Here is a 22,241-nt window from a genome sequence, read left to right as displayed (position 1 = left end):
GGTTCTCAAGTGGCAGTGCCAACTCTAACCACACACACCCACACACAACACGATCGGCTCTTTCAGTTTATGTCAACCAACTCCACTCGTAAGATTTTGGTTAGCTCAAGGCAATCGTATAAGACACTTGCCCAAGGTGCCACACAGTGGAGCTGAAACCAGAACCATGTGGTTTAGAATCAAGCTTCTTACTACACAGCCATGTCTGTGCCTGTATACTCTTTTTCTTTTACTTGTTTCAGTCATTTGACTGTGGCCATGCTGGAGCACCGCCTTTAGTCAAGCAAATCGACCCCGGGACTTATTCTTTGTAAGCCCAGTACTTATTCTATCGGTCTCTTTTGCCGAACCACTAAGTGACGGGGACGTAAACACACCAGCATCGGTTGTCAAGCTATGCTAGGGGGACAAACACAGACACAGAAACACATACACACACATACATATATATATATATACATATATATACGACAGGCTTCTTTCAGTTTCCGTCTACCAAATCCACTCACAAGGCATTGGTCGGCCCGGGGCTATAGCAGAAGACACTTGCCCAAGATGCCACGCAGTGGGACTGAACCCGGAACCATGTGGTTGGTTAGCAAGCTACTTACCACACAGCCACTCCATATATATGTATCAAAAATTTAATCAAAGTTAAAAGTTCCCTCATACAACTCTAAGTTTCACCTTCCAACATGATACCCTACAGAGAAACTTCAGCTCCAATTAAATTATATATATTTCATCTATATTATTCAATATATTTTATTGTACCATAGCTCTAAATTTAGTATAATAATATAACATTTATTATATTAATTCTATTTAAAACTGATAGACTTTTCATAAACATATTTACTTGCATTGCAAGATATTTATTAAAATTATTATGGTTATCACAGCATCTCTCAGTCATAAAATTTCAATATTCAGATCAAGTGCATTGACAATAAGGTCCTACAAGCAAAGAGTGCTTTTTCAAAACGCCTGACAGTTCAACAGTTTAGTCTAATCTTTAGTATATAAACAGTAAATTTCAAAAAGATATTTTCTTCATTGTCCGTCTGTCAATGAAGGCAATATGTGTGTGTAATTGTGTAATTGATATACATATGTCGTTACCAGAAACATAATTCTATGTGAAGAAGAAGAAGAAACAAGAAGGGGAGAAAGACGAGGATATATATGTATGTATGATATATATATATATATATATATATATATATATATATATATATCATCGTTGTCATCATTTAACGTGTGCTTTCCATGTTAGCATGGGTTGGACGGTTTGACTGTGGGCTGGCGAACCAGATGGCTGCACCAGGCTCCAGTCTTGATCTGGCAGAGTTTCAACAGCTGGATGCCCTTCCTAACGCCAACCACTCTGAGAGTGTAGTGGTTGGTGTTAGGAAAGGCATCCAGCTGTAGAAACTATATATATATGTCTGATTTTTTATTGCCAGTCAGAGACTGACCATTAAAGTTTTATAGAGAGTGCTTCTTTTTCAGATATATAACTACTGAGATGTGTGTGTATGTGTACAGACATACATATATACATATATTTAATTTAAATATTTTATACTGATATATTCTTCAATTATCATTTTGTCTACACTGTTCAATATATGTTATTATATAAAAGCTCTGAATTTTGTCTAATTCAATGTGAATACTCTTCTTGTTATAAATACACACAAATAGGCGCAGAAGTGACTGTGTGGTAAGAAGCTTGCTTACCAACCACATGTTTCTGAGTTCAGTCCCACTGTGTGGCACCCTGATATATATATAATATATATATATATATATTATATAATATATATACATATATATATTATATATATAATATATAGATACATATATATATATATTATATATATATATATATATTATATAATATATATTATATAATACATACAACCACACTCACAACCATACACACATGCATAAGTAAATTAATAAATAAATAATAAATAAATAAATAAATAAATAAATAAATAAATAAATAAATAAATAAATACAAACATATAAACAGACATTCAGTGGAGAGAACTGTGGCTTTCATTTTCACATTCATCATATTGTAGTTGTTACTGTTATTGACGCAGTTGTTGTTGCTGCTGCTGCTACTACTGCCACTGCTACTACTGCAGGTGTTGTTGTTTGTTGTTGTTAGTGTGGCACTGTTGTGTGCATTTGTAGTCGTCTCCATTGTTCGCCGCCGCACATCGCAGTTTCTGTTGCAACATTTATGACTGCACGTGTATTCGTGTATGCGTATGCGTTACACACACGGTCGTGCATTCGGGCAGTGTGCCTCTGTGTGTGTGTGCCTGTGCGTGTGAGGAATATTGTGTATGTGCGTGCATGTGCGCACAAGCATGAGCACGAGAATGCAAGCATGAACGCAGAAGTGCATCTATGCATGCAAACGAGGGGAGGGGGAGAAAAAACGCAAGGGGAGGTAAGGAGGGTTAAACAAGTTCTCGCACAGTAATGGGAGAAGAATGAAATAGGTTAATTAATGGAAATATGCTTGCCGTCAATCACGTACAGACATTAATGCATAAACATGCACACATACACACACACACACATACACACACACACACACATAGTGCAACAAAGATAAGTATTTATACACAGCTGCATACATGGATATTAATATACACAAATGCACAATGAGTCTGAGAAGTATCAATAGCTATATATATATATACCTACCTATCTATCTCTCTCTCTCTCTCTCTCCCTCTCTTTAATATATATATTATATATATATATATTATATATATTATATTACATATATATACATTATATTATATTTTATATATATATATATATATATATATATATAGGCGCAGGAGTGACTGTGTGGTAAGTAGCTTTTTTACCAACCACATGGTTCCGGGTTCAGTCCCACTGCGTGGCACCTTGGGAAAGTGTTTTCTCCTATAGCTTCAGGTCGACCAAAGCTTTGTGAGTGGATTTGGTAGACGGAAACTGAAAGAAGCCCGTCGTATATACGTATATATATATGTGTATGTGTGCGTGTATGTATGTGTGTCTGTGTTTGTCCCCCCAACATTGCTTGACAACCGATGTTGGTGTGTTTACATCCCCGTCACTTAGTGGTTCGGCAAAAGAGATCGATAGAATAAGTACTGGGCTTACAAAGAATAAGTCCTGGGATCGATTTGCTCGACTAAAGGCGGTGCTGCAGCATGGCCACAGTCACATGACTGAAACAAGTAAAAGAGTAAAAGAGAGTAAAAGAGTATAATATATCTATAATATGTATATATGTATTATATACATATGTATACATAATATGTATATATATATATTACAAACATATGTATACATAATATGTATAAATATGTATTATATACATATGTATATATGTATTATATACATATTATGATATATATATGACTATATGCACACTCACTATATGCACATACAGAAATATATATTACACACACACATATCTTTTGCTTTGTATGTAAAGCAGCATTTAACCACTGAACATCATTACCTGGAGCATTAAACGATACTTTACTCAAGGGACACCTGGCAGGTATAATCATCGTCATCATTCACCATCATGGTTTCAACATGCGTTTTTATATGCTGGCATGGGTTGGAGACACATACATGTTTTAACTGACACACAAACACCTATGTACAATACACACAAACACACACACACACACACACACACAATGGGGAGTTTTCCTTTTAAATATTCATGTCTGTGTATGAGTGTGTATGCGCCCATGTGCATCAATATTGGTCTATATATGAATTTGTCTGTGTGTTTGCCTATGTAACATATCATGTGTGTGTATATATATATATATATATCATCATCATCATCATCATCATCATCGTTTAACGTCCGTTTTCCATGCTAGCATGGGTTGGACGGTTTAACTGGGGTCTGGGAAACCAGGAGGCTGCGCCAGGCCCAGTCTGATCTGGCAGTGTTTCTACAGCTGGATGCCCTTCCTAACGCCAACCACTCCGAGAGTGTAGTGGGTGCTTTTTATGTGCCACCTGCACGGATATATATATATTATATGTGTGTGTGTGGAGGCGCAATGGCCCAGTGCTTAGGGCAGCGGACTCGCGGTCGTAGGATCGAGGTTTCGATTCCCAGACTGAGCATTGTGAGTGTTTATTGAGCAAAAACACCTAAAGTTCCACGAGGCTCCTGCAGGGGGTGGTGGCGATCCTTGCTGTACTCTTTCGCCACAACTTTCTCTCACTCTTTCTTCTGTTGGCCTGCTCACTTAGCCAGCAGGGTGGCGTCATTTGAAGGCTAAAACAATGCGAAGCGCATTGTGACCAGCGATGTGTAGCAAAATCTAATAATCTGGTCGATTACAGTGATATATATATATATATTTATCAAAAGAAAAACATGATGCAAAGGATTTAGCGGTACATATGTTTCTGGCTTTATTAGACGGTTTATATCAATGCATGATTGATGTAATATGTATGTCAATAGCCTTCTGCAGCCGCACACAATGACCACACCAAAGACATGTATTACATTATAAGTTTGGGGGAAAAGGCGAGTTTCGTTGGGGATGCAAATCCTCATAGTCGCATACAGCAGAGCGAGACACCAAAACAAAAACAAAGCGTCCATCACCCTGAATTTTTTGTACCCTATATATATATAGAGAGAGAGAGAGATGGCTGAATGGTAAGAAGCTTACTTCCCAAACAAATGGTTCTGGGTTCAGTTCTGCTGTGTGACACCTTCACCCGGTGTCTTCTACTATAGCCTCAAGCTGACCAAAGCTTTGTGAGTGGATTTGATAGATGGAAACTGAAAGAAGCTTGTCATACATACATACATACATACATACATATACTTCCATGTATATGTATATGTCTTCATGTCTGTGGTTGTTCCTCACTAGTATTTGACAACCAGTGTTGATGTGTTTGTGTCCACATATCTTAGCAAGCTTAAAAAGGAAATAAGTATTGGGTCAATACATTGGGATAAAAGTTTTCCATGCTAGCATGGGTTGGACGGTTCGACCGGGGTGCAGCCAGGAGGCTGCACCAGGCTCCAGTCTGATCTGGCAGTGTTTCTACAGCTGGATGCCCTTCCTAACGCCAACCACTCCGTGAGTGTAGTGGGTGCTTTTTACGTGCCACCAGCACAGGTACCAGGCGAAGCTGGCAACGGCCACGATCGGATGGTACTTTTTACGTGCTTTCTACGGAAGCCAGTCAAGGCAGCGCTGGCAAGATATAATCACAGATATAGTTGTGTGGTAAGAAGCTTGCTTCTCAACCATATGGTTCCGAGTTCAGTCCCACTGTGTGGCACATTGGGCAAGTGTCTTCAGCTATAGCCTCAGGCTGACCAAAGCCTTGTGAGTAGATCTGGTAGAGAGAAACTGAAAGACGCCTTTCGTATATGTATGTACGTATGTGTCTATGTGTGTGTGTATGTTTGTTCCTCACCACTGCTTGACAACCCATGCTAGTGTGTTTACATTCCTATAACCTAGCAGTTTGGCAAAAGAAACTGATAGAATAAGCAGCAGGATTAAAAACAAAAATAAGTACTGTGGTAGATTCATTTAACCAAAAGTTCTTCAAAACAGAGCTCCAGCATGGCCTACAGTCTAATGACTGAAAGAAGTAAAAAAAATAAAAGATATATCATATGGATGAATGTATGAAGGTATGTATGTACGTACATACGTATGTATATGTATAGATGTTACTAAAGTGAAAAAGGGTACCCTTCAGACAAGCATTTCTAGAAACAAGAGTCAAAACAACTCTTAGCCATGAGAAAGCAGTTATGCTTTTTGCCTTTCAGTTGTAAATTGCAAATAAGCCACCTTTATTATTTATGTATATATGTGTGTATATGTGTGCATGTGATGTAGTGGGTGGGTATTTGGGTGGGTGTTTGGATGGATGGATGGATGGATTTTAACTATGTCAATTGCTTTTTACAACTGAAACTTATTATAAGAGCAGATTGACAACAAACAAGACAAACAGTCAAGCATGCATACAGACTGACAGAGAAGTTGATAGATAAATAGACAGATAGGTGCAGGAGTGGCTGTGTGGTAAGTAGCTTCCTAACCAACCTCATGGTTCCGGGTTCAGTCCCACTGCGTGGCATCTTGGGCAAGTATCTTCTGCTATAGCCCCGGGCCGACCAATGCCTTGTGAGTGGATTTGGTAGACGGAAACTGAAAGAAGCCTGTCGTATATATATATATATATTATATATATATATATAGTATGGGTGTGTTTGTGCGTCGTGTTTGTTCCCCATAGCATTGCTTGACAACCGATGCTGGTGTGTTTACGTCCCCGTCACTTAGCGGTTCGGCAAAAAGAGATCGATAGAATAAGTACTGGGCTTACAAAGAATAAGTCCCGGGGTCGATTTGCTCGACTAAAGGCGGTGCTCCAGCATGGCCGCAGTCAAATGACAGAAACAAGTAAAAGAGTAAAAGAGTATAGGTAGGAAAGAGAGAGAGAGAAAGAGGGGAAACACTAAGGGAAACAAAACAGTAATAAAACTGACATAATAAAAACAAATAGAGGAGGTGTAGGGAGTAGGTTCGGGGGAAGCCCCAACTGGAGCTCTATGACAAAACCATAGAAGGCCAGAAGGGTTTTCTTAATAAATAGATATGTAACTCTGAAAGAGAAAGAGGGAAGGGTTAGTTAGTGGGTGAGATTAGGCCTGTCCCAATCCAAGCAAGGATGGCTGGATTAGAGAAATTAAATAAATTCATTGAGCTGGTTGTCAGCAAGTTTGATAGTGGTAATGGTGTTGATGGGGGGGGGTGGGGTGGATGAAGTAGGAGGGTGGTGGTTAGAGGGGAAATTTGAATAGAGATGTGTGGGTGCATGAGATATACAATCACACTGTACCAATGCTCTCTCTCTCTCTCTCTCTCTCTCTCTCTCTCCCTATATATATATATTATATATATATATATGTATGTATGTATTATATATATATATATATATATATATATACTATATATATATATGTATGTATGTATATACATATATATATATGTATGTATACACACATATATTATATATATGTGTGTGTGTGTGTGTATATACACACACACATACATACACATCTCTCTCTCTCTCTCTCTCTATATATATATATATTATATATATATATATATACACATATACACACACACACATCCACACACACACACACACACACACACAACACAGACATACACACACACACATGTATATATATATTACACATCGCACACACATACCTAAGCCCTGCCCTGTCTTCAATAGCCCCAAAGTAATAGGATTATATACACTAATGGATAGCTACAACAAACAAGTCCAGCCATATATTAAATACACACACAGACACACACACACTTCAGCAAATATATAACCCCCCCCCCCCAAAAAAAAAATCAAAAAGAAGAGAGTAATTGATTCATTGGGTATTTGCTCACAGTTACAGATGGAATGTGCATGGTCATTTACATATATATATATATATACACACATATATATATATATATGTATATATATATATATATATATATATTTATACATGTATATGTGTATGTATGTGTATGCATGTATATATATGCACTCACATATACACATACATACATATATACACAGATGCTTGGTATCTTAATTAAATATATACCCACACACACACATATACAACATCTAATCTGTATGTATATAGTATACATCTGTATGTATATGTATAGATGGATAGGTAAATTAAATAGATAGATAGATAGATAGATAGATAGATAGATAGACAGACAGATAGATAGATAGACAGACAGACACATATAGCTAGATCAATAGGTAGATAGATAGATAGATAGATAGATAGATAGATAGATAGATAGACAAACAGACAGATAGATAGATAGACAGACAGACATATATAGCTAGATCAATAGATAGAAAGACAGACAGATGGATATTCACAGATCCATGAGTAGATAGGTAGAAATAGTTTGTTTATTTTTTAATTAAGTAATCCGATGTGTATAGCAGAGGGAAACAAATAATGGAATACACATCAAAAACAATAGGAAAAAGCACAAGTGTAAATTAAAAAAAAATATACTGCCCCCTTTCCCCCATCCCTCATTGCCACTAACACCCACATCATGACCCCCACCCCCATCATGATCACCACTACCTACTGTCCCTTAAAAACGTAATAAACATGTCATGAAAGATTTTCTTCCCCCCCCCCGAAAGAATGCGAAATTCTTCATCCCCACCCCCAACACTAACTTCCTTCAGATTTCCTCTTCTTTTTTATTTTTCTGGTTTAATTTTTTTTTCTCTTTGCAGGAAAGAGGGGGATGCAGTCACAGAGGGGGGTGGGTGCTATTCTATACTTTACTCACTGTTATTGTTATTGCTATTTAACCCCAGGTCAGTTCTGATCATGCAAGCTATGATCAAAAGCATTCCAGCTATGACAATCCTGTTCTTTATTCAATAGGCAGGAAAAACAACATTATCCAATATGTTTTTTCCAAAGACTGAAGTTAAGGCAGATTTTATTGCTATTTCTAGCAAGTCAAGCAACTACAAAGAGAGCCCTTCATTGGCCAGATACTTTCCTTTAAGTTTGCATTACAAACATCTGCTGCTTTAGGTTCAATCGTATATTTAAAGAGGGCACCCACATGGTATTAGGTGGCAAGCTGGCAGAAACGTTAGCACGCCAGGCAAAATGCTTAGCGGTATTTTGTCTGTCACTAAGTTCTGAGTTCAAATTCCGCTGAGGTTGACTTTGCCTTTCATCCTTTCGGGGTCGATAAATTAAGTACCAGTTACGCACTGGGGACGATGTAATTGACAATCCATTTGTCTGTCCTTGTTTGTCCTCTCTGTGTTTAGCCCCTTGTGGGTAGTAAAGAAATGGGTATTAGGCCTGAAGTGAGTACACTGAATAAAGTCTAAATCCCTACTTACTTTCCACGATTTTGCAAATTTACCCACCCACTCATTCTAAAAGATCCCTGGTTCACTTCACTGTATGCACTTCTCTGTAACTTGGGAATATGTCCATCCTGTCATATCTTTGTAACTTGAGAGTAAATCCATCCTGTCATGTCTTTGTAATCTGGGAGTACGTCCATCCCGTCATATCTTTGTAACTTGAGAGTATGTCCATCTTATCATGCCTTTGTAACTCAAGAGTATGTCCATCCTGTCATGTCCTTGTAACTTGGGAGTATGTCCATCGAGTCATGTCTTTGTAACTTGGGAGTATGTCCATCCTGTCATGTCTTTGTAACTTGGGAGTATGTCCATCCTGTCATGTCTTTGTAACTTGGGAGTATGTCCATCCTGTCATGTCTTTGTAACTTGGGAGTGTGACCATCCTGTCATGTCTTTGTAACTTAGGAGTACATCTGTTTCATCATATCTTTGTGGCTTGGAAGTACGTCCGTCCCATCATGTCTTTCTAACTTAGAAGTATGTTGGTCCGATCATCTACATTCTACATAAATACACCTATAGACATGTGTGTGTGTATGAGAGAGAGAGAGAGAGAGTGAGAGAGAGAGGGAGGGGGACAGAAACTGCCTACTAAAAGTGATGACCAAAACTGAGAAAAGAGACCAATTTTAAACTGTAGCAAAACAGATGAGTTGCATGCAGAGGGGTGGAGAGATGAATATGTTTTCTTGATAGTAATGTTGGCCCAGGAGTGGGGTGTGGGACAACACCCATGCTGGGAATGATGGTGTGGTGACATACTTCCATTCATTTAAAGGATTAAATTTGGGTGTGGGGAAGGTTTTGGATTCAAGTGGGAAGTTAAGGACTCTATGAAGAATAATGGGTGATGGTGGTGGTGGTGGGGTGGGCACCACTGCTACTTCTGGTTATCTCACAAAGCTATTGATTTCATCATATCATTTTTGACAAAATGGGAACCCCCACCCCACCGTACCTCTACCACCACTACACCCTAACCCTCTCACCTAATCATCCACTCACCCACTTGCACCCCACCAATGTCACATCACTGACCCAAACATTGTTAGAGCTGTCACTTAAGGAGGGTGGTCATAGTTGGAAGGGTGAGAGGGAGAGGGAGATTCGTGGAAGGAGTGGTGGTGATGGTGGTAGTGGTGGTGAGGGCAGTTAGGAAAGAGAGTCGGGGGGGGTGTGCTGAAAGTGGGAGTTAGATTGAGGAGAGTATATCAGTGGCCAGCAGCCAGTCACACTTGAAGATGGGAGGAACAGGAGGAAGGGAGGAGGGGAAGAGAGGAGGAAAGGTGGTAAGAAGGAGAGGAGGTGGTAGTGATGAGGAGGAGGTGGTGGTGGTGGCGGGGGGGAAGAAGAAAAAGGCAAAAAAGAACAAGGAAAAGACCAAGAAAAAAAGACGGATGATTTAGAAAAGACAAAAGGAGTTTTCACAGATGGTGACAATCTGTGATTAAGTGTGTGTGTGTGTGTGTGTGTGTGTGTGTGCGTGTGTGTGCGTGAGACAGAATGATGGAGTTAGGGTAAGTGATCTACAATGACTACAGAGAGTGACTAATTGTGGGTCATTGCGGTCTAGACAGAACGCTAGCTGCACATTTTCAGCAACCAGCTGTACAGCGCATACAAATGCACATGGATGCACTCTTTTCAAATGCATCCTCTCTCGCTTTCGACCATGGTGTATTCCAGTATTTCACCAATTGGACAGTATCTCTCTTTTACTCTTTTACTTGTTTCAGTCATTTGACTGCAGCCATGCTGGAGCACCGCCTTTAGTCAAGCAAATCGACCCCGGGACTTATTCTTTGTAAGCCCAGTACTTATTCTATCGGTCTCTTTTGCCGAACCGCTAAGTGACGGGGACGTAAACACACCAGCATCGGTTGTCAAGCAATGCTAGGGGGACAAACACAGACACACAAACACACACACACATACATATATATATATATACGACAGGCTTCTTTCAGTTTCCGTCTACCAAATCCACTCACAAGGCATTGGTCGGCCCGAGGCTATAGCAGAAGACACTTGCCCAAGATGCCACGCAGTGAGACTGAACCTGGAACCATGTGGTTAGTTAGCAAGCTACTTACCACACAGCCACTCCTGCGCCTATACTCATATTATTATTATAATGTGGTTGAGTATTCCACAGATATGTGTCCACATGAGGTAACGCCCAAGTGAAAACAATGTGGAATAATAAATATGACATGGGTGAACTTTTGAATTACAGGTACCGTCCACTTAACAGGTTTCATTTAATCTTTTCCTTCTCCTTTCATCTTAAATGAAGAACTAGTCCCTGCCAAGTGCTGCCAAGCCCTGCCAGGCCCTGCTGGCATCTGTCACACCCTGCTAGGCCCTGCCAGACCCTTCCAGTCCCTGCTCTACCCTCACAGGGCCTACACAATATGTTAGAGTATACTTCTGCGTCTTACAAACACATACTTTTTTTTACTCTTTTTTTAGCTTGTTTTAGTCAATTTACTGTGGCCATGCTGGAGCACCGCCTTTAGTCAAGTAAATCGCCCCCAGGAACTTATTCTTTGTAAGCCTAGTACTTACTCTATTGGTCTCTTTTGGCAAACCACTAAGTTACAGGGACGTAAACACACCAGCACCGGTTGTCAAGCGATGTTGGGGGCACAAACACAGACACACAAACATACACACACACATATATATATATATATACACATATACGACAGGCTTCTATCAGTTTCCGTCTACCAAATCCACTCACAAAGCTTTAGTTGGCCCAAGGCTATAGTAGAAGACACTTGCCCAAGGTGCCACGCAGTGGGACTGAACCCAGAACCATGTGGTTCGTAAGCAAGCTACATACCACACAGCCACTTCTACGCCTATGTTCAACTTTGTGAAGAGTATGGCATGGAATTTTGAAATTTGTAGTGAACCTATTCTTTGAATGAACTTTACAGACCAACTTGCAGGATTTTAGGTGTTGGAAACCAATTAGCACTTTCAGATTTTGGTATAAGAATTAGAAAGAGAAAAAAAGAAAAGAAAAAAACTTGTAAGTTTTTGGGGTAAGAATCCAAGAAACACTTTCAGATTTATTATCTCAGAAAGTAAAAAAAAAAAACTTTTAGAGTTTTGTGTTTTGAGAAACCAAGAAATTTTGTTTAAAAACTTCCAAGTTTTGCATCTTAGTGACAAGGAATTTTAAGGTCTTGTGTCTAAGAAGCTGAGAAGAATTGTTTTAACTTCCAACTTTTCACCAAAGAAACTATGGAAAATTTTTTTTAAGAAACCAAAGAAATTCTTTTTAAAATTCAAACTTTAGGTCTTAGTAACCAAGATCTTAAGATTTGTGGCTGAGTAACCAAGAAGAATTTTATAAAAACTTTCAAATTTTAGTCATAGAAACAAAGAGAAATTAAAAGAACTTCCTAAGTTTTGAGTTTAATGAAAAAAAATACAGCTTTTAAGTGATTTTTTTTTGTTTTATTTGTTTCGTGGGCAATTTTTTTCTCTTCTTGAGAAACAACAAGAGGAAGAAGTGTTTTCTTGCAATGACAAAAACCTTTTTAAGCTGAATCATTTGTCTGGTGAGAAGAGACGGGGATGAAATTAAGGGCTGTAATCGAGAAGAAAAAAAAAAGAACAGGAATTGCATTTTGTCCGACTGCGAAAGTGAGGGTGTGAGAGGGTATTGCTTTTGTTATTACAAATATCCTCATCGTTGTCGTCACCATCATCATCATCATCATCATCATTAGTATTTTCTTTTTTTAATTTTTGTCCATCGCAGTCACAACGACCATCCACTACTGTCTGCAGTATCACAATCAATCACTACCACCGCCCCTCACAATAAAGAAGATGAAGACAAATGAAATTGAGAGGGTCATAATAATAATAATAATAATGAGGAGGAGGAGGGGGAGGGGAAGGATAATGATAATAATAAACTTGACAGAGTAGCATAAGAAAGCAAAAGAGAATTTTTTTTTTAAAAAAAGGGCCAAAAATGCAAAAGAAATGCACAAGCTAATTGCTTTTACTTGGCCCCCACAATCCACTGCCAATCACATCAATTAACTTTTGTAGATAGATGATTGATCGATACAGGATATGGACTGGTCAGGGAGAATTCAAAAGGTGACAGTGTAAGGGAATACAAACATGTGTATATGTAATTTATATGTGGTGTGTATGTGTGTGTATGTGTGCATACATACATAATATATATATATATATATATATATATATATATATATATATATATATATGCATACATAGATATATATGCACACATATACATATGCACACATACATCTATATATGCATAAATATATGACAAACATGTATGTGTATGTACACATGTATACATGCATTTATAGATATACATATGCACACACATGTATGCACCTACGCATACATGTTCACTAACACATAGACAAAGAGTAAGTGGGAGAGAGAGAGAGAAAAGAGAGAGAGAGAGAAAAAAAATTTTTTTTTTTAAAGGGCTGATACCCGGTTAACATTCACAGACACCAATAAACCCACAATCTTACGTTAACACAAAAACGGGAAAAAAATGCGAACACATGCTCACGTGCACACATGTGCACACATGCATCCAGGCAGTAGCAGCATAATCGAAATTATCAACACACCCAATTCTAAGCACAACCAACACACATTAAATATAAAACAACCACCACCACCACCACCACCACCATCACCATCACTACTACTACTACTACTACTATTATAATGAGAGATAGAGTGGTGGGGGGAGATGGAGACTACACGGCAGTGTTACAGATGTAGAGAAGAAAAATAAGCATGTTTGTGTGCTCGTGAGAGAGAGAGAGAAGAGAGAGAGAGAGAGAGAGAGAGAGAGGAAGAGAGAGAGAGAGAGATTGAGTCTGAAAAGTTGTTATGTGTGGACAGAAGAAAAGAAGAACAAAAAACAAACATATTTCACAGTTGAATTCACAGGGGATCGTTTTGGAGATAGAAATTGTTCACTTAATTTTATTCGAGTCTTTCACAAATTCTTTTTATTTCAGTTTTTTTCTTCTTTTTTTTTTTAATTAATTTTCTTACTTTTTGTAATTGTTCTCAAAGCTCCAGTAAAGTTGACTAAATTTCTAAAGTTCTGTTGGCGAAAAACGATGGAGAAATGATAAAAAATATGGTAAGTAGCTTGCTTACCAACCACATGGTTCCAGGTTCAGTCCCACTGCGTGGCATCTTGGGCAAGTGCTTTCTACTATAGCCTCAGGCCGACCAAAGCCTTGTGAGTGGATTTGGTAGACGGAAACTGAAAGAAGCCCGTCGTATATATGTATATATATATGTGTATGTGTATATGTTTGTGTGTCTGTGTTTGTCCCACCAACATCACTTGACAACCGATGCTGCTGTCCCTGTAACTTAGCAGTTCGGCAAAAGAGACCGATAGAATAAGTACTAGGCTTACAAAGAATAAGTCCTGGGGTCGATTTACTCGACTAAAAGGTGGTGCTCCAGCATGGCCACAGTCAAATGACTGAAACAAGTAAAAGAGTAAAAGAGACAGATAACAAAACAAAAAAAAATAGATGCCAGATATGACCACCACTCATAGCAAAATAGTTATCATTGACCAATGTAGTAGGTTTCGACACAATTCATTTGGTTAAGCTAGGGGGAGTTAGTCTGGAAGCTGGTGGGACACAGGGAAAGAATCAGTCCATTTTACAATGGAGTTGCAGCCCTGGGTCGAGAAAAGACCAAGTACCCGGTACCAGGATTGTTGTCAGGTGTTCACTGACCTCCACCAGATGACCAATATAGTCAGTGAACGACCCACATTATCAATATGCAGATGACGAGGAGTGAGTAAGAGTAATGATGCTCTTAGGGAAACTCAAAAAGGGGTGAACTACCTAGTCTGTTATTTGAGAGGAATTTCATCAGGCTGGAAACTATTATGGATCCCTGACCTGGCAGTGCTACTAAATGACTCTACTGGTTTGAGGTAAACTCTACAAGCACTGGAGTGCCACCAGGTTGGATTGACTGCAATGCATGTGAAGCAAAGAAACCATACTGTGTGCACTTGTGCTTCCACTGAGCATTGTTGAAGTTATATTGAACAACTGTTCTCATGTATAGGGTGAGTCTAACTGAGGGCCAAGTCCATCATGGGGATTGCCTGACCATATGCCTTTAAGAGAGTGGGGAAGATGGTGTTGCTTTGCAGAGTATAGACCTGGACCATTCTCAAACAGAACCTGAACAAGCTCAAGGCGTTCCAAAGGCATAAACCTTCTTCCATGAAAGGATAACTTAACCCTTTAGTGTTCACATTATTCTACCAAAATTAATGGGTTTTTTTATCCACATTGTTTTGAACTAATCAGGCATTATCTTGTAGCTATGAGATTTTGATGAGGTAGCTGTTAATTTTTAAAATGATATTGTAGGGTTGGTGTGAGAGACCAGATCTGGCCATTTTGAACATAAAACAGGTAGAATACTTTTGGCCGGATATGGCCGGTTTAAGTGCTAAAGGGTTAAACTGTGCTCTAAATGGAGGTGTAGTCAAATCCTATTTTATGGACTCAACCATGTTCTAAAATAAGTCGAAAGTTAAGCTACTATAAATTGGCACAAACTTTCCAGACAACCCAATATTTTTTTTTTATTAAATGTAACTAGTCGCAGGAGTGGCTGTGTGGTAAGTAGCTTGCTAACCAACCACATGGTGCTGGGTTCAGTCCCACTGCGTGGCACCTTGGGCAAGTGTCTTCTGCTATAGCCCCGGGCCTACCAAAGCCTTGTGAGTGGATTTGGTATACGGAAACTGAAAGAAGCCTGTCGTATATATATGTATGTATATGTATGTTTGTGTGTCTGTGTTTGTCCCCCTAGCATTGCTTGACAACCGATGCTGGTGTGTTTACATCCCCGTAACTTAGCGGTTCGGCAAAAGAGACCGATAGAATAAGTACTGGGCTTACAAAGAATAAGTCCCGGGGGGGTCGATTTGCTCGACTAAAGGCAGTGCTCCAGCATGGCCGCAGTCAAATGACTGAAACAAGTAAAAGAGTAAAGAGTAAAAGAGTCCATGAACCTTTTGATACCACCTCGTCTGCGTATTCTTGTGCCGAGTGTTTTACTTTGTCTGTACACACATGCACATAACCAAACATACGTATATTCAAACAATCACACACAAACACATGAATTTGTGTACACACAAACATGAACACATACAACAAATTTTATCACACACACACACACACATAGATGCATTCATACGCACACACACACTTCACTTCTGCTCATGATAAAACCAGTTCCCACTCTGTTACTAATATCAATAATGTTGTTTCTGTATGAATTACCCCACAACACATTTACATTGTACAGATACAACAAAACAATAACAAGTACAAAAGTGTATTACAACAACACTAACAGCAACAACAACAAATGCCTCTACTGTGTACAGTAAGACTAGAAACAATAACTACAGTAACTGCTGCTGCTGCTACTACTACTTCTACTACTACTACCACTACTACTGCTGCTGCTGCTACTGCTACTACTACTACCACTACTACTACTTCTACTGCTTCTACTACTATTACTACTACTACTACTACTACTACTACTTCTACTTCTACTACTACTACTACTGCTGCTGCTGCTACTACTACTACTACTACTACTACTACATTAACATCATTTTGTTCCACTCGTTACCAAATATCTGCTCTCACTTTCTTCACAAACACACACACACACACAATATTGCCCCAGCAAGAGAGAGAGACAGACAGATAGCAGAAAAATGATACAGTACAAAACAAGAAACGATAATGATGATGATGAGGAGGAGGAGGACGACGATGATGATGAAGAGGAGGAGATGACGACGACGACGACAACAATAACAATGTTCGTGATGATGACGGGAATGATGATGATGCTGATGATGATGACGATCACAGTGCTGACTACGATGAGAGTGATGAACAACCGACAATAGTTTTAACAATAACAAAAGTAATAATAATAATAACAGCAGTACTAATAATATTGATGATGATGATGATGATGATGATGATGATGATGATGAAGATGATGATGATGATACTAATGATAACAATACTAAAGACAGGCAGACAGGCAGACATTAGTTTTCTAGACCATTCACTCATGCATGGTTAAAAGATAACCTGATCCTCTGGTCAACACACACCCGTGCCCCACCCTCTCCTCAATCCCCCTCCATTCATCTCCACCCCCAACCCCACCCCTGCCGATGCATGGAAGTAATGACTTCTGCTTTCTGTTTCCTTTGGGGTTTTATCATTCTTTCTTCTCCTACCCTCATCCTCTTCATCATCTTATTTTCTTCCTCTCTATTCCTCTTCTGCATCCTCCTCTATAATCGTCTCTCCTCCTTTTATCTCCATCTTCACTGCCTTCCTCTCTCACTCATTCTCCTTCTTCCTTCTCCCCTCCTACGCTTCATTCTCCTTCCTTCTCTCCTCCTACTCCTCTTTTTTCTTCTCTCCTCCTACTCCTCATTCTCCTCCTTCTTCTTCAACACCAACTCCTACCCTTTAAGCCTCCACCTTCCTTTTACATTAAGCAAGATTTCAACATTTCTTTCCTAAGTTTCCTTACAGGAGTTTATAAAATTCTGTTGCTAGGGTTTCCCTTGTTGCTACAGCAGGTTGTATCTTCTCCTTCATAAGGGACATAAACAAGCCCCTTTCCCATAATTCATAAACTGGTTTCAAATTTTGATACAAGGCTAACAATTTTAGGGCTCAGTGGTGTAGAGCAGGGGAGGGAAAGTCAATTTATATTGACCCCAACACTTGACTGGTATTAATTTTATCTTCTGCAAAAGGATGAAAGGCAAAGTCAGTACCTTGGCAGAATTTGAACCCAGAATGTAAAGAGTTGGCAGAAATGCTGCTAATCAGTTTGTCTTACTAATGCTTCTGCCATCTTGCTGTCTTACAATAGTTCTTCCTACTATAGGCACAAGGCCTGAAATATGGGTGGGGAGGGGAGGGAGAGGGGTCAGTTACATCAACCTCAGTGCTCAACAGGTACGTATTTTATCAACCCTGGAAGGATGAAACGCAAAGCCAACCTCAGAAGAAATGCCATCAGATATATTGACCAATGCAGTAACAATTCTGCCAAGTCACCAGTTGTCTCTCTTAGTATCTGGTGCTGAAGAGAATAAACAAATCTGAAGTGCATTCAACAGATGGATAGGGATTCTGTGAGCAGACTATGGTGTCTTGTCTTAAGCGAAACCATTTCTCTATGACAAACTGCAGCATTTTGTAAGTTCAAATATCATTCAATCAATTGTAGTTTTGTGATAAGAAATTTGCTTCTCAACCATGCTTTGGTATCCATGCTTTGGTCAGCCTGAGTCTATCATAGTAGAAGACACTTGCCCAAGATGCCAAGCAGTAGGACTGAACCCAGAACCATGTAGTTGGAAGGCCAGCTTCTTACCAAACAGCCAAGCCTGCACTTTATACATATACATATATGTATATATATCTATGTATGTATCATCATCATCATTATAATGACTGAGGGAGAGTGGTCTACAGCTGGATGCTCTTCCTCTCACCAATCCTCACCTGTTTCCAGACAAAGTAATATTTACTCATGATTGGATCCATTTTCGGGGAAGACTGGAAATGAGGGACTCTGCTTGTATGACAGTGACATGCATTTATAACTATTGCATATTGTGTGTGCGTGTGTACGGTAAGATCCAAGGATATCTAGCTTAGATTTTATCTACCATTCATTAATTGTAGATACATACACACCACACACACACACACACACATATATATATAAATTTACATCTATTGAAGATTTTCTATTTTGGATATATTTGGGGTACTTCGGTCTGCTCAGGACTTAGTGCTTGCTTTTTCCATGGGTATGAGTAAGTATTTCATTTATGTCTTACGTATTTATCACTGAGGAGGAGAAAATTCTTATGAATTAACTCTGAAATTGGGACCAATGCGGTAATAACGGAATTTTTCAGAAATTTCTATCAGCTTCTTTCGAGACATGTGTTAATAGTGATAAATTATAATGGTTATTGACAATTTGTCTATTTTCAGCATATTTGGCATTAGCATTTATTTCTTTTGCCCTTGTTTTATAAGTTATATATATATATATATATATATATATATATGACACGTGAGATCGAGAGTTGCTGAAGAGGTCACAGGATGTGTGATGAAAGATTTCAAACCAAGGACAAAAAAATAAAAACAATAATAAATCTGAAGTGGAGGGGGTGGGGGACAGACACAAACACAGATAACAAACACACACATATATATACAACGGGCATCTTTCAGTTTCCGTCTATCAAATCCACTCAAAAGGCTTTGGTCGGACCAAGGCTATAGTAGAAGACACTTGCCCAAGGTGCCATGTAATGGGGCTGAACCCAGAACCATGTGGTTGGGAAGCAAGCTTCTTACCACACAGCCACTCCAGCGCATATATATATATATATATATATATATATATATATATATATATAATATATATATATATATAATTTATATATCGCAATGACAGACTTGGTTAGTTCTATCCTATTTTAAAACAGTAGGGAGTGATGTGGGTGGGTGGGGGGCAATTCGGGTGTGCTATTTCTATTACATCCAATCAACTACATAGAGGTGCTTTGTGAGGTGGGGAGAGAGTGTGTGGAAGAGAAGGAGAAGCATTAGAACAGTGTGTTCGCGAAGAAGATTATATATATATATATATATATATATATAAGGAGAAGCATTAGAACAGTGTGTTCGCGAAGAAGATATATATATATATATATATATATATCTTCTTTGCGAACACACTCTTCTAATGCTTCTCCTTCTCTTCCACACACTCTCTCCCCACCTCATATATATATATAAATATTATATATATATATATATATATATATATATATTATATATATATATATTTATACTGACAGGTATTGTGTATATGAACACTTTATATTTGTGTATATGAGAAAAAAAAATTATGAAAACAATTATGTGTATGTGTGTGTGTTCGTGTGTGTGTGTGTGTGTGTCTGTGTGTGTGCGTGTGCTTTTAATATAGTGTGCATGTGTACTACATTTCCATATAATTTAACTCACAGTATTTGCAGTGCTATGCTTCCACTGTAATCACCATTAACTATCACAACCACTACTATCACCAACACAACTTTCTACTACCACGGTAGTTACTACTACTACTACTTCTACTACTACTACTACTATCACCACCACCACCCTTCAGACTTTACCATCGTAAACACAAACAGCACAATCACCACTGCCACCGCCACCAGCAGCAACCTACTCCCACTACTGCCATACCACCACATACACCACCTCACACATCACCACGCGTGCGCCACTACATACACTACCATCACTCCACACACCAGATTCTAGCTATTAGCTTTCTTATCTGCCTCTTTGCACATCACAACTACCCAACATCTTTATTTCCAAGAGGACATGAGTCTGTGTGTGTGTGTGTGTGTGTGTGTGGTGTGTGTGTGCATATGCATATGTGTATCTTTCAGTCTTTCAGTCTGTGTGCATGCGTATGCATATGTATGCCTTTCAGTGTATGTGTGTGTGTGTGTGTATATAAGTGTCAAAACATATTTGTATGAAGTACATGTAAGCGTGTGCGTGTACATATGTGTGAGTGTGCGTGAGTGTGTGCGCAAGCGTGGACATGGTTGCACATGGATGCATGTGCAGATGGAAAAGTGAATTGAAGAAGGGTCAGGGAGAGAAAGGGTAAGGGGAGGATGGGATGGGGGACCTGAAGAGATGGAGAAGGGGGGAGAGATAATGGTTTTTAATCTAGTTGTTCAAATGTCTAGTGTGTGTGTTGTGTGTGTGTGTGTGTGTTGGTGTGTGCATGTGTGCGTGCTGAGGTTCTTATACACACACACACACACACACACGGATTTACACACACGTATGAAGAATTATACAAATATCTGTAGTCATATGCCTAAAACCAGAAGCACAGACTCACACATATATTTTACATACACACACATGGAGATAACTGCACACACACACACACACACACACACACACAGACACACACAAAGCACACAGAAAAAAATAAACAGAAAAAAAGTTTGGAAAAAGCAGGATTTCAAATAAAAGCAATGTAAAACAATGCAATATAGAACAATATAAAATGCTGTATAAAATAATAACAAAAAATCCAGTATGAAAAACAATATGAAATAAAATAAAAATATTTATTTTTGAAAAAACACCAAAGAAAAAAGGCAGTTAAAACCATAAAGGAGAATTTTCTATGGTGGAGAATTGTGATAGAGGATTAGAGAGTTGTAGCAAGGGAGGTAAGGCTTAGTAAGATTGGTAGGAGAAGGAGTAGGGCCCAGTGAGAAGTGAAGGTGATTGGCAAGTGTGGAGAGGAGGAGGTAAGGTATTGCAAAAAGCAACAGTGACTCCAACAACTACAACATTAACAATAGGAATGGGAACAACAACAGCAACAATAGTAGCACTAACTGTCTCAGCAACAAGAACTGCTAACAACAGGGGGGGAAAAAAAATTTTTTTAAATTAACGGCAACAACAACAACAATAACAGCAATGAAAGCACCAAGAACAAAAGGAATGTTAATACACAGCAAAACAACAGCAACAACAACAACAAAAACATAAATGAGAACAAATACTCCTGTAGATATAAAAGACCTTACAGGATAGAAGAGGAGGAGTTGTGAGTGTTGAAAAAAATAGGTAAGTGGTTTGATAGTGTGGTGATAGTGACCCTTAAAATCTGAAACAGAGAAGACCCCAAAAGATAATGGCGGTGGGGGAGTAGAGTCTACATACTGCATAATAGGGTGTTTATTGTTGTTGCTGTTGATTAGCCCCAGGTCAGCCTTGATTCAGCAGACTAAATAATGATCACGCTTGTTCTAAGGGTGTCTATTCCATGCAAACTATTCCAGACGTTTTTTTTTTTATCTATCTATAAATACACCATCCTACTTGGTGGTTGTTGTACACAGTACCTCGACCGGCTAGAAGTAGAAGCCAAATTTTTTTTCTCACACCAAACGATTCGGTCAAAGGTGTTATGTC

General features: G+C 38.8%; 1 protein-coding gene across 2 annotated transcripts in view; it reads right to left on the bottom strand.

Moving 5' to 3' along the window:
• LOC118768020 (keratin, type II cytoskeletal 1-like) overlaps positions 1–22,241 on the bottom strand; it is a 52,323-nt gene that overhangs the window by 16,026 nt on the left and 14,056 nt on the right. Inside the window, exon 1 of one of the 2 annotated variants that reach the window (XM_036513685.1) lies at positions 2,044–2,090. The exons of the other annotated variant lie outside the window; for it this stretch is intronic. Within the exon in view, the coding sequence (XP_036369578.1) occupies positions 2,044–2,086 (43 nt within the window). The 5' untranslated portion in view covers positions 2,087–2,090. Of the gene's footprint in view, positions 1–2,043; positions 2,091–22,241 lie in introns of those variants that run through there. 2 annotated transcript variants of the gene reach the window in all.

Source organism: Octopus sinensis, linkage group LG26 (genome assembly GCF_006345805.1).
Source record: "Octopus sinensis linkage group LG26, ASM634580v1, whole genome shotgun sequence".
In the NCBI taxonomy this organism is placed as follows: Eukaryota; Metazoa; Mollusca; class Cephalopoda; order Octopoda; family Octopodidae; genus Octopus; species Octopus sinensis.
Note: the sequence above shows the minus strand (reverse complement) of the source record. Positions and strands in the feature narration are given on the sequence as shown.